The 18,384-nt window shown below is 33.8% G+C and overlaps 1 protein-coding gene across 1 annotated transcript; it reads left to right on the top strand.

Moving 5' to 3' along the window:
• Positions 1–13,069: 13,069 nt before the first annotated feature.
• LOC127222049 (olfactory receptor 8K3) lies at positions 13,070–14,011 on the top strand. The gene has a single exon (XM_051183961.1). It carries the CDS (start codon positions 13,070–13,072, stop codon positions 14,009–14,011), a length of 942 nt encoding a protein of 313 aa, XP_051039918.1.
• The last annotated feature ends 4,373 nt before the right edge of the window (positions 14,012–18,384 follow it).

Here is an 18,384-nt window from a genome sequence, read left to right on the forward strand (position 1 = left end):
ACATAGAACTAGGTGTATTCAGCATTCTGCCTATTATACCAAGATATTTCAAGAGATCTTGGGAAAGAGTAAAAATAGAAAGTACTCATTAACTTGCTTAGTTTTGAATTACTAGATCATAGACATGGGTTTGTATATGACAGGCAATGATTCTAATAATGAAGTTACATCCCTAGACTCTTCATCCTTTTTTTTAATCTTTATTTTTTTTGTATTTTACATATTGATCTCAGTTCCCTCTCCCTCCTTCCCTCCCTCCTTTTCTCTCTCCCTCCCTCCCAAGCCTCCCAACCATCCTCCCATCCCATTCCCCCCCACCACTCCACAGGGAGGGTGTTGCCTTTCAGGAGGGAACAAAATCTGTTAAGTCATTTGGAGTAGGGACTACACCCTCCCTTATAAACAAAAAGCAACCCAGTATGTGTGTATATGTGTGTTTATTTATTATACTTATAGTTAATTCAAAAGAAGTACAATCATGCATCTATCAATAGAGAGTAAGAAAGTATTGGTATAGTCACTAATTCATGTTCTTAGATTTTGATATAATAACCATAGAACAACATAAACTATATTCCAGTTCAAAAAGTAATTATTTCACCTTAAATCTTATTTCATTATATTTGTGTATTTCTGTGGGCTAGAAATATATTCAAATACACCAGAGACTCATGTTTTTATTTACTTTTTGATGTAGGAACAAATGAAAAATAGAATAAACTCTGAGGTACATAGACAGCTACCAAGATTTTATCTTTGATATGCATCAATGATGAAAGCTGCTATAAGATATACTTCTAAAACCTGCACACAATTTCATCTTAAAGTAATAGTTCTATAATTCATTCTAGAATTCTTCTTGTACTTGAAAACTCATTTTATGACAATAAATGCCAATGTATTTGGAGTTTTATTTGTTGTATTCACATTGGATTTAACAAATCTATTTATGCTTATTTTAGAACTAAACACCACTATTAATTTTCAATAATTTTTGTATAGATAATTCAAAATCTTTTAAATGTTTGCTATTACTTCCCCAAAAACACTCAATAGAACTTCAGTTTAGCAAATGAGAAAAATTCATTTCTCATGTAAATCTTAACTGATATAATTTATAAATACTCCAATGAGACACAGTAGTATTTAAAGAGAAATGAGCTTGAGTGTGTGCATGCATGAATGTTTGTGGAATATGTATGCAGGTATCCATGTGGACTTGTGTTAATAGCGTCAACATAAGTGCTCATAAGCATCTCTAATGCAAATTTCAGGGTAGCTGATGCCCTCTTATGAACTCTGCATGCTCAAGAAATGTATGTGGTACACACATGTACATACAAAACAATATTTATTCATGTAAAACATTATAGCTTAATAAACTCTAAAGAATAATTCAAGGATATAAAAATTATGTCAGAAAAAAACATTATTTAAATATATTTTACTGAATTTAGAACACATATATTAAGTAGAATCTTCTGGTTCATCAATTCTATGATTAGAGTTATTTTAAAGATTCATTTTTTTAACATAAATTGACTTTAATATTTGTTCTGGTCTTATAAAAAAAACCACTTTCTTCTTTTTCCATAGGTATTGAATAGATTCCAGGACATTCCAGATTAATTTCCAATGTTCTGCTGCCAATATTATTTATGAAGTCAAAAGGCATGAATACTTGTGACTTTGTGATTAATTTGGAAAAAAATAACTTATTTATGTGGTGTTTTTAAAGGTGTCCTAGTTCTATGAGAAATGACATTGTGTAGACATCTATATATTGTGCTTGTTTCTGTATTGAATGACAGAAACATTCAAGGTATGATCATATAACTCTCTTTTAACTATCCCAGAGAAAATTAGTCACTCTCAAAAAATATAAAAACAGGTGTTTAGCAAGAAGGTTTTTTCTGTCTCACTCAGTCCTGTTGGACTGCTTTCTCTTCCACCAGTTCCCACTTTGAGGCTTATATTAATTATAAACTGTTTGGCCTATTAGTTCAGGGTTATTAATAACTAGCTCTCACACCTTAAACTAACCCATTTCTATTATTCTAGATTTTACCACAAGACTCCTGGCTTGTTACCTCACATCTTGTTTCCCCTGCTGCTGCTGGTTTCTCCCAGACTCTATGGTTCTTTTCCGTTTACAACACTGAGTTTCCCATGCAACATATATGTAAAAGAGACAATGGAAAAATTATTTATGGATAATATATATTTTCACTTTAAATGTACCAGTGAAAAAGTTTGACAATATTGGGTTAATAATAAAACTATATGCTCAAATTTATTGCTTTAACAATACGGTAGAACTTTTTGAATAAAGATAGTAGACAATAATCATCTCTGCTATTTTAATTGAAATACTTTAAATTACAGCCATTGTATTTCTATAATTTTCAAAGTAATATGTTTACATACAAATTTTGTACATATATATTCTGGTAAATAACAATACAAAATTTCACATGAATTTGTTTATGCATTCTTTACTTCAAAATACTGGATATGATTTTCTGTGATCTCTAATATTATTGGTTTCTGCAACTGAAAGTATTAATAAGCTTGATGTTATACCTAACTGAATCTTATCAATTATGAAATCTTAAGTATCCCCTATTATTTTCCAGTGAGTCCTATAAAATGTGTCCTGTGCATAGATCTATACATCAAGCTTATTATATCTGACAGTTAATTAGTAAAAGTAACATGGACAAATCCATGTTTTTTCCCCCACTGGGATGGCTAACGCACAATTCTCTATGGAGGCAAAAATAAAACATGTACATAAATAGCTATTATTTGCCTATATCTAAAATGCAAATTATAATTGGCTATATATATGGCTTTATACACATGTATATATATTTATATTATTTAAAACATTTTTTACTTTTGAGATTATAATTTGATTAAATGTATCTCCCTACTGTTTTCTCCCTTCCAAACCTTCCACATATGCCTCCACTCTTTCAAAGTCATGGCTTCCTTTTTCATAAATGTTATTATATGAATATATGTATATGTGAGTACATGTAATAAACATACATATTCCCAAATATAAGCTGTTAAGTCTGTATAATGTTACTTGCATGCCTGTTTTCAGGAATTACTGTTTGGCACTGAACCACAAACTAGTGTGCTCTTCTCTGAGGAAGATTATTTTCTGTTAAACCCATGTTTCCTCAACTGCCTATCATTCTCTGTGAACAGTCAAAGTCCTGTGGGCTTTTCCCTGTCCTGTTTGGCATGTTCACTGAACTAATCCTTGTTCAGATCATATTTGGGAAGTCATATTGCTGAAATTGATGGAGAATCTACAACCAGTAATATACTAATCCCACATAATTACTAAAAATAATCTACAAACATTTGTCCTTATATCAACAGATAAGTGTAATGTTAACTGCTCATAAAGGAAACTTCTCATTAAAGCAGAAGGGACCGATACAGAAAAACCTAATCAATCAAAATGTAGAGTTGTGAATGAAGTCCAATCCCAATTCATATATCTACAATACAAATCACTCACCTCAGACTCTGGGAACATTGTGGAAGAGAGGTTGAATGAATGAGTGAAAGTATCTAAGAGTTTACTGTGAGATTGTCATCTAGAATTACCAGAGCAGGAAGAGATTTTTTTCCAGTTTTAAGTTTGAACATTATTTAACTTGACATTATGACTTCCAGAAGATGAAGAGAATGAAAACCACAGTACAAGGCATAGAATAGTCCTTATCAATAATTTATCAGGGAGGTACCAGTACTGTCTAAAACCACAAAGGCTATTATCATTGCCCTTGGTTGCCCACAGTGAGTACATGACAAATTACTCTTGCTGACATATTTTAGCTGTATACCATAGAGAAATCAATCTCAAATGTACTGAGAAACTCCATTCAAGATAGCTAGGATTATGCTGTCAGAAGATATTATGTGGGCTGATAGGAAGAAAATGAAATCAGTGGTCACACATAGGTAGATACTGCATGTAATAATAATGACATGCCAGTTAGGATGTGCACAGTTGTGTAATAACAAAACAAAACATCTCCTTTGTGCCTGGTCATGCAATCATGTCCAAAACTCTTATGTTTGAAGGAGCGATGGATATTATGGTAGAACCTGCTGTCATTCTTTCACTAAGTAATTATGATGCCAATTTGACTTATAAATTTATATTAGTCAGAGAAGTCTTTTTTTTTTTTTTTGCTAAACATCAGTAAATGCAGAGATGCTTTACTTCTCAATGTGTTGAGAATATGAGACTGTGAAGTAACAGTACAATGCAATATTAATCCCCTACTACCCAAGCTCAGAAAATGTAAAGGAAAAAAAAAAAAAGAACAGTAGAACAGAAAAATGAGGTTTAATGCTGACAAATGCTGTCTTATGAAATGACACTCTTGGCATGACTATAATTACAATTACCTGGGCAAGATCAAGCCAGTCAAAATCCTAGCATGATGGGTTGGATAATCTTGAAACTATACGTTCATGAGGAATTTTTAGCAGTTGATAGTGAGTAGAGGAAAGAGGATTTTTTTTTTTTTGGAATGACCTCTAGTAGGTTTCACATGCTCTAGTTGGTTGTCCCCACATCTGCACATGTATGGACAATAATTGGATGTAATAGGTTAACAAAAAAAGAATAAAGTCATGGCATTAGAAGAGGGCATCTTGGGGTGACATGATGATAGTTGGAAAAGGGAAATGAGATTGGGATGCGATCATATTTCATTTTATATATGTCTGAAAAATAAAAAAGAAATGTAAGATATCTTCACACCACTCAATATCATAATGAATAATGAAGTTTATACTTACATCATTTAAATATTTGCATCATGAAAATAAATTATCAATATGATAAATGACAAAAAATAATTTGGTAGAATACCTATTTGTATATTCATATCAAATCAATACATGAGAAGTTGATAATCTGTGGATAATGGAATCACAAATACATACATTTCACAGTTGGACCATGTATGGACTTTCAGAATGACATACCAACCACAAATGTAAAACATTTTTACTTAGGCATGAATGGATACAAACATAATACTGAATGGCTCTCTTTTGAGGAACTCTTATATGAGTTATTAAGTACGTTTCACTTTCCTCCTGATTATCTCTTTCTTTTAATACCATGATTAAAATAGGTATTAGAATCTCTTTCAATAAATTATAGCTCTGTTCACAAATACAAAGACAGGCAAAGAGAAAAAAACAGTTAAAAGTTGATGACTACATACTGAAAGCAAAAATATGGCAAAAACAAAATAGTTCAACATTTCTTCTAGGAATATAGATGCAAATATTTTCAAAAACAGTAAATTTTAATAAATGTATATATCAGATATGGAAAATGTCTCTAGATAAATGAATTAATGGAGAATCAATACAAACAAACAAAAAGTAAAGCAAGCAAACAAAAAAAATGAAGAGACAGTGACAAGGGTAGTGGGGTAGGAAGACATGTATCGAGTAAGACATTTATTAGTACATTATAAAATATTATCTAAATTTCTGTTATTTATAGTGTGTTTTTACTATATATATATATATATAGTAAAATAGTAAATATACATATATAGTAAAATAGTAAAAAATAGTAAAGTATATATATATATATATATATATATATATATATATATATACTTAATGAAGGACAACAGTAGATAGTTCTTACACCTGCAAGAGAAACAATTTAAATGGCAAACATAATTCAGATGGAGATACAATGTTTACAAACAGTTCTATATTTACAGAACAGGATTTTAATGTTCATAGTTAATATTTTGATTTAAATAGTCATTTAAAAATAAACTCTAAGAAGATTTCAAACTGTATTATATATTAAGAGTACTTGCTTCTCCATGGTGGATTTGTGTTTGATTCCCAGAAGCTCTGTAAGGCAGATCAACACTACCTGTAATTTCAGCTCCAGGAGCACTTGATGCTTCTGGCCTCTGAAGGGTTCTGTACTCACATCCATATATTTACTGACCTACTCAGATGGAAAATTAAAACAAAATTTTAAAATATGGGTAGGGTAATACAAATATATAGTAAATTATTCTTATTCATTGTTGAAAGCAAGTATATTTTAACTAGAAGAAATAATACAAAAATGTTAAAATTAGCTTGAGATGATGACTCAGAGGCTAGATTGTTCATTCGATATAATATTATTTAATTGCAGTGACAGTGGTATGGGTGGGAGAAAGAGGAGAATTCACAGGAACTTACAGAAAATTAGTTTCGTATGCACAATGTCGAACAAATATGAAGACTCTTTCAATCAAAGAGAATTATGAAGAACTCTATGTGTGTGCCATGTCACATGCTAACCTTTAAACTCACACATACATAAACACACACACACATGTACAGCTATATTTCACAAATTTACCAGGACTTTTAATTTTCATATGATTTCTTAAGTTCAATAAATTTTTGAAAAATGAGTAATTTAAAATGGAAATTTCTGTTACATATAAACTTTGATGAATACCAAATTATGATATCATAACCTGCTAAGTGTGAATTCATTTCATGCTACTTTTATTATAAAACAGTAGAGATTTGTTTCACTATATAACATTTTAAATTAAAATTTCATTGTCATGGTATAAAGTCCAACTACTGATTATGCAAGTTGGGGTCCTTATTTTTTAAGCACTGTTGCCATTTTGCACCGGTTTGTTTCACTCAACATCGTATTATCCAGATTCATCCTTCTTATCACATATTGCACTATTTTAAAGATAAATAATATTCCTTTGCTTGTATTTACATTTAATTTATCCAGTCATATGGCAATGGATAGTGCACTTTCCACATCATTTCAGATTTTAAAAATGTTCAACAGTGAATATGAACATTTTAATATCTTATCATTGGTTTTGGACAACCCAAAGTTTGGATTGCTGGCATACACAATTAGTAAATGCACAAAGTCACAGATGAATGCACCTTGATTGTGACAATTAGTGGCTAACTTCCTGGCATTTCATTAAGATTTCAAATGCTTTAGGGATAATCTGCAAATTGTGTGGCATCTCCTTAGGGGGAGTTGCAAAGGGTGAAAGAAATCTTTAAATTGTACTCAATAGTGCCCTGTTAAAGAACACATGGATGAATCAAGAGTCACTTCATTACAAGTCACAATGACAGTTTACATGTCCAGAATAAAAAACAATAACTGAGTTAGCTCTGGCTTTCTCATTATATGTAAGTGACTGTTTCTGATGAAGTTTTTGTTTTGTGATTTCTATTTCCCCAAGTTGTCTGAGGAACAATTGGACTTCTCTCTTTTTATTTTATGCCTCCCCTTTTTATTATATTTGAACATATTAAAATAGTATGAGACAGTGAGCAACATATAAACATGTAATACATGTCTTACAAAATATTTGTTTGCATACATGTAACATGTAAATATGTGTGCTTATGAATGTAAATTATTTTAATTATCATGAAACCTAAAAAATGATAAGAAGAGATTATGTATATATGTCATATATGTATGTGGGTATGTGTTATACACACATATCCATACATGTATACATATGAAACCATTGTGCACACATACATGTTTATGTGGCAAAATTTGAAGTTATAAAATTTCAGTCTTTCATTTTCATATATATCCAAATGTTGAAGAAGTGACTTACCTTCTTTTGTGAACTTTTCAAAATAATTTTCAAAATTTAGTGTTTTTAATGGGATTCCCTGATACATTACTAAATTTGCCTTTGTTTCTTGAGGTTTATCATGGTCTCCTTTTCTTTCCATTTGTTTTTCCAAATTATTATCTGTTTTTTTATTATCTTATATTTTATTTTGTTATTAACCCATAGAAATCTGTTTGTTTTCTTATGAGAGACAGAAATAGAGTAGGTCTAGATAGAAGGGGGAGGTAAGGAGGAACTGAGAGAGCCAGAAGGAGAGGCTGTGTTGTGTGAGAAAAAAGTGTATTTCCAATGAAAGGAAAAAATAAAAATAAAATAATTTTCAGCTCTTTTTTTCTCTTTTAAATCTTGCACCCATTTGTCCAAATGGAATTTCAAGAGTCTCCATTAATAAAGACCTGTATTTCTCCTAATTTTCTCTGATTTTTTAATATCTCATGGTTCATATACCTAACAAGAATTTGTTATTGACAGAGGAGTATTGTTCACATGTCATGACAAGGCATCCAGGGAAAAATAGTATTTTAAGTAATTTTATATTAATGTAAATTACTATTTTACAATATCCAAATATTTGTGAAAATATAAGTACTTTTTAAAGAAATTGCCCAATTTTTGTCATCTAGTATGGGATCAGGGAATGGTGCTGGCTATGAACATAAGCTGCATGCATGCACTGGTCTATTTTTACCTGTTCCTTTTATTTGCTTTCTTACAGACCTGAAAATAATATAGCAATTCTCTGGAGAAGCAAGTATGGATACATTTGTCAAGGAAAATGTATTCAGGTTACTGTCAACTAGAGAAGATGCAAAACTAAGGAACATCATGTGTTTGATTGTTGAGAACGATGCTTAAGGGTCACATATATGAAATTTACTTCATCTTCCCTGTTTCTCCACAACCCTAGAAGAATATGTTGCTATTTGAGAACAGAATTAAAGGTTCTACCAATCCTCTGGCCAAAGAAAGTTCAGCATGTACATCTAGCTAAGGTACAGTATAGACACTATGTATTCACCTTTGTTTGTAATTTAAAATAATTTCATTTAAAGACAGTTTCCATCATAAAGCCTTACAGTTTTTTAATTAATATACTATTTTCTCTTTTATTGAAAACATCATTTTTCATGCATCATATTCTGATTATGTTTCCTCCTCCCTATATTCCTCCTAGCTCTAGATGGTGATATCTTCTCTTATCTTTGTTGACCAAGTTGTTCCATTCCTTCCTTTCTGTTAGAATTCTAACTCCCTCTCTGATTCTTAGAATAGGACAGTGGCTGTGGATGTCTGGTAGAGAATTCTCTTGAGTACCTGCCAGGTTTGGCTGGTTCCTGTTAGAATGCATTTCTTGGTATTGGAAGTTGACACTTAAGAATGGAGTTGGGAAAGAAGCAGGGAAGCAGGGAGGGCTGAGATGGTCAACAGGAAGAAGGAAAACAGGTTTGTCACTGGATTTTATAGTCCCCTAGGAATTGAGCCAACAAGGGAAGAGAAGACACATCAGATGTTGTACTAAAGAGAAGAGAATGAGACGAGGGGATTGCATTTGAAGAGAGGAGGGATAGTAAACATCATCTACTTGTTTCCATGTGGTAGGTTAGAAGAGAATGCCTGTGGGAACTGGGGGCTGAGATAAAAGGATGGAGTGGTGAAAAGGCTGTAAGGGAAGATAAGATGAGCCATTGGAGTCAGATCAGACAGAGGGAAGGAAAAGGCCACAGCAAGTGGCCTGGCACAGAGCTAGGGATGAGACTTGGAGATGTGATTTTATTACCAGTACTAAAATGTTCAGTTCAATGCCTGTCAGTGTAAGAAATTTTAAGGACCATGTGGAAAAGTAGGACACCTGTACCAGAATGAGTGTGTGTTATTTTCAGAAGCACTCCATCAAGAACCCACCATATGGTTAAGGCAGCAGATGATTCATATTTAATACATGATTTTCTATTCCTATCACATTGCCTCAGGGCCACCTAGACTTTGCTAACCTATACTTCAGCTACCAGTCTACAAAAGGGGCTGAAGAGCAATGTCCCACCTGTACAGTCCCAGTTACACAGTGAGAAACAGTCCTGGTGTTCATGCTGGATGACAGAATCCTGGGGGCCCCAGTGCTCCATGCAGCTGCAAATAAATGATCAGCCCTTCTTCCTCCACTTTTCTTCCTTCTCAAAAGGCCCCTTCTTGTCCTGTTCTAGACGTTCTTCTCCACTTCTCCCTCTGATTCCTCCTTCTTTTCTCTTACTCTATAGCAGTACCTGGGCTAGTAAGAAAGGGGGTAAACCTCTCAAACTCCCCTTCTCAGACATTTTGATTTATTATCTCCCTCTGAACATTCTCTCCATTTTCTCTTTCTCTTTTTTACAATATAAACATCCTATGGATATTTTGTTCATACCCCCTTCAACTGTAGTATTCAAGCTTCTATCCCTGCCTCCAAACAAAAGGCCTGTGTATGAGTTGGGTTCGTCCTGTGAATATAGACATTTTATGCTTCAGTTATGTACTCTTTAAATTGTGGATGAAAGAAATAGATATCTCATTGGATGCTGTGAGTAAGTAAATTATATTCTAAATTATGGCATATAGAAATTGTATTTAGTTTTATAGCCAATACTATAATAGAGTTCCTGGAGATAACCCATCACAATCCCTTCAGAGTTGGCAGTGCTCCATCCCTGCTTACATAGCCAGTAAGCATCAGAGCTTATTTATTTCTCTTTATTTTGAGTGGAAGAGGTGGGATGTATTCTTCAGTCTTGTATGCCTCACTTATAGGACACATCCTTAGTCTTCCCCAAAGAGACAGCAATAGAAGCATGATGGTATTCATATATCCTGGGTCTATGAAGCCTTTTCCTTTTGCTGGGACTTCCACATGGCTGGACTCATACATATCCTAAAGATTGTGCTGCTTGGAGAGCAACATGTGTATTGACAGCAGCCTAGAGTTGAGCTGAGTCTCTCTGGGCCTCTCTGAGCTTGCTTGGTCCTATGAGGTTTCACCCTCTCTCTTCTCTCTGATGACTCTTCCACATTGCCAGCTGGACTTTCTCCAGAACAACAGGGCTGTGGTAAAGCTGCACAAATGGAGAGCAGTGTGGGCTTGGACCCTGCCTTGTGAAAATGGAACTGTGCCCAGGACTCCCAGAACCAGCACAAGCTGGAGCTTCTCCTGGAAGCTATTTCCTGGAGAGTCAGCTCTATTAGGAGTGGCAGTATCTGATTTCCATCCTCTCTTGCTCTCTTCCTTCTCTCTGATTATGTGCATAAAGTGTTTCTCCAAAGGAAGCCAAACAGGACTTTGCTTTATCTTGAGGTAACTTGTCATCTGTAAAAAATTGAGAATGACTGAAGAGAGTTCATAGGTACTTCTGTCTAATCCAGACACTTGTCTTTAACACACACACAAACAATGAATTTCTAGTGGAACTGTTTAAGAAAAAATAAAACAGATTTCTGTTGTATGACTTCTCAGATAATCTTTAAGCCCACTCTCTACCAGATCTTGTTTATTTGAAAATATGTAGTGCCGGAAAGTACCTAAGTGTTCTGATGCATTGTTTCTCAACCTATGGGTTAAAACCTATTTGAGGGGTCAAATGACCCTTTCACGGGATATTTACAAAATGATTCACAACAGTAGCAAAGTTATAGTTGTGAAGTTATGACAAAATAATTTTATGGTGGGGGATCAGCATATGAGGAACAGAATAAAGAATCTTAGCTCTGAGAAGTTTGCAAACCAGTGGTTTATTGTTACCTATTTTTTTCATGGAGTAGCTATGGAGTTCTAGGAAATGTTATAGAAATTTGCTAATGTATAGTAATTACTACCCAGGAGACATTTGAAGCAGTAGGTACCCACGAACAGTAATAACATTAATAAAATGAAATATTATGCATGAAGAAATTAAAGCAAGCAGAGCTACAGGTGTTACTGTGTATGGCAGTCATCAACACAGAGTAGAGCAAGTAATAAAATGTTAGAGCTTAATACCATTTCTCTAAAGATTAATTAGTTCGCTGGAAACATTAGTACAGATATTAAAGGTATATATCATGCCGCTGAGAAACTGAGAAGTTGTATCAGTATGACAAGACATGATGAGTACTAGTTGCTTCTAAAATTGTGAATGTGAATGTCCTTGGTATTATGGACCTTTTAAATTTTCTTTGCAATATTGTGCTTCATGGCTTGTATCCTAGATACACTAGCATTTTTTATATTATTTTATCTGTGTTTCTGTAACTATAGACTGTTTTGTTAATAGAAAGGAAATTTCTCATGTAGGTTACTGATCCACCAGAAATTAATTTTAGATTTTTTGGAATTGTGACTATTCTTCCATACCTATTTTGTTTATGAAATTGGCCAGAGAGTAGAGGTAAATGAGGCCAGTTATTGGCTTGATAGAAATGATGGGCTGGAAATAGGCAAAGATTTTCAACAGTGAACTGTAGTGTTTCAGAGCCAGCGTGTGTTCTTTTAATCACAAACATACAGGACTTGGAAGATGACTCCACAAGTAAAATGCTTGCTGTCCAAGTATGAGGCTCAGAGTTTAATCCCCAGGACCCATGTAAATGCTAAGTGCAAATCCACACTCTGAGGAGAAAGATCTAGGCAGATCCACAGTACTCCAGGCCAGCTAGTTGATCCAATCAGTGAGTTCAGGTTCAATGAGAGACACTGTCTCAAAAAATAAGTTGTAAGTGACTAAGAACGATTGACACTGAGCTTTTTCTCTTTTTCTTCCAAGCACTCATACCCACACACCTACAATTTATATACTTGCATATATGTATACAGAGAGAGAGAGAGAGATAGGGAGAGGGAGCTTCAATGCACAGTAATTGATTTTGAGTTGCTGTAGTAAAATATTGATATTGCTAAATTGGAAAATAATAGTTATCTTCTTTGCATATGAATAGATTTAATAACTGATCACATAAATCCACATTAGGGCACTCACTCACCTAACAAGATTTTCACAAAACTTTTGACTTGTTATCAGAGTCCTTTTTATACTTATGTGTTTGTGTTTACCTTCTTCACCTATTATCTATCCATTACAAAACAGTACAATTAGATTCTCACTTATTTTAATAAAACCATTGCAAGATTTGCTTCTGTGAATAAAGTCACATTAGTCACAAAAAGTTTAACATATTTTTCTCTATTTCTAGATCTGTTCATTTATAAAGGTTTGTTTAATTTCAAATATTTAAAATTTCAATGTTTGATTAGGTTTTGAAAGCATTACCTTGAATAACCTGTAAAGTGATACTACTAGAATGAACTGATTTTATTACTGTGTCTCTATCCAGGATAGATTTTCAAATAAAACTTGATGGAAAAACAAAACCTCTCAGTGGTGACTGAATTCATCTTGATGGGTATCACTGAGCGCCCTGAACTCCAGGCCCCTTTGTTTGGACTGTTCCTGGTCATCTACATGAGCTCAATGGTGGGCAACTTAGGCATGATCATTCTTACCATAGTGGACTCCAGGCTACAAACACCCATGTACTTCTTCATCAGACACCTGGCTATGACAGATCTGGGTTATTCTACAGCTGTGGGACCTAAGATGTTGATTAATTTTGTTGTAGATCTAAACATAATCTCCTACAATCTTTGTGCTACACAACTGGCTTTCTTTCTTGTGTTTATAATTAGTGAACTGTTTATTCTGTCTGCAATGTCCTATGACCGCTATGTGGCCATATGTAAGCCTCTGCTTTACACTGTCATCATGTCACAAAGGGTGTGTAACATGCTGGTGGCAGTTCCTTATCTCTATTGCACATTTGTTTCCCTTCTAGTCACCATAAAGATTTTCACTTTGTCTTTTTGTGGCTACAATGTCATCAGTCATTTCTACTGTGACAGCCTTCCCTTGCTATCTTTGATCTGCTCAAACACCTATGAAATTGAAATGATTATTCTGGTGTTGGCGGCTTTTAATTTGATGTCCTCTCTTCTAGTTGTTCTTGTGTCTTACCTGCTCATCCTCATAGCCATTCTCAGGATGAACTCTGCTGAGGGAAGACGCAAGGCTTTCTCCACCTGTGGGTCTCACCTGACAGTGGTCACTGTCTTCTACGGGACTTTGATATTTATGTATGTGCAGCCCCAGTCTAGTCACACTTTTGACACTGATAAAGTGGCTTCCATCTTTTATACCTTGATTATCCCCATGTTAAATCCCTTGATTTATAGTTTGAGAAACAAAGATGTAAAATATGCACTATGGAGGACATTAAGAAAGATATGTACCATACTTTCTTAAATAATACATAATTGATGAGTTTTACCAGCCACAATTGGAAGAACAACTACTGTCTTTTTCAGAATGTTTCCCCAGAACAAATGAACATCTTATATATTTAAAGATTGCTCTCCTCTGTGCTATATCATATCATAATGTTCTAAATACATCCATAAAAGTTCACTTGCCTTTTTGAAATTACATATTAGCATTTATATCTCAGCATGAATGAAGACCAGTGGACAACTTGTGAGTCATTGCTCTACTTCTATCATGTAGGCCCTCAGGGTAGTATTCAACAGCAAGGCCTTCAACCTGATGAGCCACCTCCTTGGCTCCCCTTAATAACAGGGATGGAATTTAGCATAATAGTAGAGAAATTTATCTAGTGTAACAGACTGTTTAATTCTATATATCATAAACATTAAGGACAGTGTGTATGCTAAATGTTTGCAAAAAATATCTGTGGATGGGTATGAGGAATTGATTTGTTCTTTCTGACATTCCTATTACAAATGATTTTTTAGCATGAATTGCATTTATTTATATGATATATTTCCTTTTCAGTCAGCATAATACTTCTGTTTATACTTCTTAAGTTCCTATATATAGATATTGTTTCACTCAAATGTCCCTATACTATTTGGAATTCTTCAGGTTATTGTTTTGTTTTCTTTTTGGAAGCATACTTTCTGTTCTTTTATATAATGATTAAGAGATATTATTAACATAACACAACTGGCATTTGGTAACATATAGCTTCAATTTAGTATCTAATTTTGTCTAATGCAGTGTACTTGTGCATATTGGTTAATAAATTCATTATAACATAATTCCTGAGTTCTGACATAGAAATTTCCAAAAGTATGCTTTGCTTTTTTTTTTTTTTTTTTCTTACTGACTTGTCTTTTATGCCCTTAGTGCCTATTTTCTTCTTGAGTCCAAGGAAAAATAACCCCTAATTTTTTTTGTGTGTGTGATAGTCTATTTGTTACATTCACTAGCAGAAAATACATACTATGTGTTGAACATGTAGGGTGGAAAATTATGTTAGCTGCTTTTCTCAGGTTTTCTCTGCATACCAATATACCAAGGAGTTTTTTCTGAATATATCACTTAGAAACATTATATAAGAAAACATATCTGTTATTCCATGTTTCTCTTCTAGTTAGCTTGTAGTGTTAGATAAATTGATGATCATGCTTTTGTGTTTTTGGAACATTTGATATTTACCGTCCCATCTAATATCTGTCCTGTCTTCCAGTGTTCATCATTATTTAACATTCTTGCTATTTAATTTACACTATATAGAAAATAGAGATTATTATAAATAATATTATTATGCAATAAAAATCATCAGCACATCAAATCAAATACTAATATATATAATTCATTATATTACTAAAATTATAACTTACTTCCCTTGGGCAAAGTATTACTAAATTATCATGCTATTATTCTATTTAGTATCAATTATTTTTATGAAGAATTGCATAACCAAGAGAAAATATTTTTCTTTCATAGAAAATGTATGTGGTATGTATGTGTCTATTCACATGTGCATTTGTGGGTGTCACATATATGTTTAGTGCATATATTTCAAAAGTGAGGATATGCATAGAGGCATAGTCATGCAGAGGCCAGAGCAGTACTAGGGCTTTCTTCCTCTTCCACTTTATACTTATTGCCTTGGGACAGGGTCTCTCAGGGACAGAAAGCTTCTCAATTCACCTTAGCTGACTGTCCAATGTTCTCTGTGAGTCTGATTGTCTCCCTCTAGCAATTCAAGGATTATAAACATGTTATACCATGCCCAGATTCTTATGTCTGCTATGGCATGTGAACTAAAGTTCAAGATTGCAGAGTAACAAAAATACATGGTTGGAAAATGTAGAAACATTAAACTTTATTCATAATAAATACTAAGTTAAATTTTACCTTTCTTTCTCTTTCTCTGAGTGTCTTTTTTCTTTCATTCTTTTTGAAAAAGGTCAAAGCTCACCTTTATCTGTGACCTTGTCACCTTAGTCAATGAACTGTCTCTTGGAATGAATACAATGAACACAACCTGGAACTGTTTCAATGAATTCCATTTCAAAATGTTTTACGTTTCCCTTTGTCATATTTATCTAATAACTATTTATAACTATGGAAAATTTTTAAAAATACATTTTAACATACATACTTAAATATGCAACCTCTAAATAGAATATTAATTTCATTTTTGCTGTTTTCAAAACTGAGCTAACTTTAAAATGGGTAATAAGTTTAATTTTAATGTGATATTTTATTAAGTTTAACCCTTTCTAATTTTGTTATTGTTTTAGAAATTTTGCCACAGCAATTATAATGTATAATTACATAATTAATTATACTATATATTTATGTAAATGTTTTAATAGTATTATGCAAAATCATATTTCAACATCATCTTCACCAGTGCTTATCAAAACATATTTTTCCATTCCCCACATCTTCAGTAACTGCCAGTCCATTTTTCATCTATGTCCTTTCCTATCAATCAGGTTCATGTAAATGATTCTCAGTAAATATGAGCTTGGTGTGCTGGATGTATTTAACTGTTTCAATGTTCAAGACCTTTCAACTCCCACAACAAAGCTTTCTTGGGATAGTCATGTGTATCTAAGGAAGACAACATTCCAAGATAGTAGGTGAGATACAAGTCTCTTTTGAAACTTAGTAACATGAAAGGCCAACAGAGGAAATGCCTTTTGTAAGTGCATGTTTCAGAAAGTTCTGCAAACTCCAGTGACAATTTGATAGCCAATCACACCTGTCCTTCCATAGCCCTCTGCAACAAAATTTCAAGGACTGCCTACCCCCTCTGCAGTGCTACTACATCCCAGTGCCTGCATCTAGACAAGACTCCTCAGAGGGTAAAACTGCAGTGCTGCAAAGAGAGTTGGCTCTTCCATAGTTGTAACTCTATAAATAAATGATCCAGAGACTGACATTGGGGTTCAAGCTTCAAGCTGAAGATCAGAAAAGCAAAGCATCCAAGCAACTAGCTCTTATGCTACCTCAGAATGAAAGGCAATCCCAGCTCCACCAAATCTCAGATTGTAAACTCTCCTCAGAGTGACTGGAAAATCGTGAGACTTCAAAATCTTCCTCTCCTCGATATGGTTGGAGAATGAAAATTTGGTAATGAATGCCTGATACTGACTACTGAAGACCCTACTCCTATCTTTTTTCACTTCTAGTGCTGGAATTAAAGACGTATTTTGCCAGGTGCTGAGATCAGGTTTGTGTGAGCTACTTCTCTTTAGGACTACTAGTCCAATCTTGTGTAGATCTGGGTGGCCTTAGACTTAGAGAGATCCCTCTAACTTTTAATCCTAAATTCCACACAGTGCCCAATTTTTACCACCCTGTTTACCATGGTGGATGAGTTTTCTGCAGTAGCTGTAGATTTAGACACATGAAGCTTTGATCTTTGGCCTTGGGTTGTATATGCCACAGATGCTAAGTCCCATTAATTTAATACTATTCCATTAATGACAAGATAATCTATGGTCTTCGTAGAGACCTAAAATTACAGTTGGGCAGATTACTTAGCTAAGAGACCAAACATAGAAAGTTGAGTTCATCTTAAGCTATTGTAAACAGATAAATGGAATGATTATTCTTTTAATGAAATACTGTACTTTTCCTTCCTTGAATTTCCACCCCCAAACACTGTCGCTAGGAGATACCAGGAGGTTAAACAAGATCCCTTTAACCATTCCTTTATAATTTCTCTTCTGCTCTTTTCTTTCTGATTCTGTCTGTCCATACCACAAGTTTTTTTTTGGGGGGGGAGGGGGTCTTTCTTTTTCTCTCTTTTAATGGTGCATTGGGTTTCCCTACACTATTTCTAAAGCTACCCGTCCCTCCATGGGACTCTCTGTCTACTATGACCTCCTAATTATCATAGCTGAGACAGCATGAGTTTCTCTCTTCTTCCTCATCTTGCTACTACTGCCAGGTATGAACATCTATCGTCTACTTTTCCTGATGTTTTATCTAAACTCTATTAAAACTGAATTTCTATTGAGTTTGCTTTTGAAATATTTTATTGATAACAATAAGAACCCTATAGATACATGTTTCCCTTGTATCATCGTCATTCCTCCAGTGACAGGTTCCCTCTGCATATAATGGCAGTTTACCTTGTTCCTAATGTTCCTGGGAGAGGCTGACATTATCCAGACACTACACTCTAGGTCCTCTTATACTTGTATCAGCAAGAACTTTGTCAATAGAAGGGGATTTTGTTGTTGTTGTTTTTTCCTTTTCAGAAACATGACATTAGATGGTGATATGATTTTTCAAAGGAAGCATATTCATATATTTTAGCATGATGTGAATCTGTTCATCATTTTCCATTGTAT

Source organism: Phodopus roborovskii, unplaced genomic scaffold, assembly GCF_943737965.1.
Source record: "Phodopus roborovskii unplaced genomic scaffold, PHOROB, whole genome shotgun sequence".
In the NCBI taxonomy this organism is placed as follows: domain Eukaryota; kingdom Metazoa; phylum Chordata; class Mammalia; order Rodentia; family Cricetidae; genus Phodopus; species Phodopus roborovskii.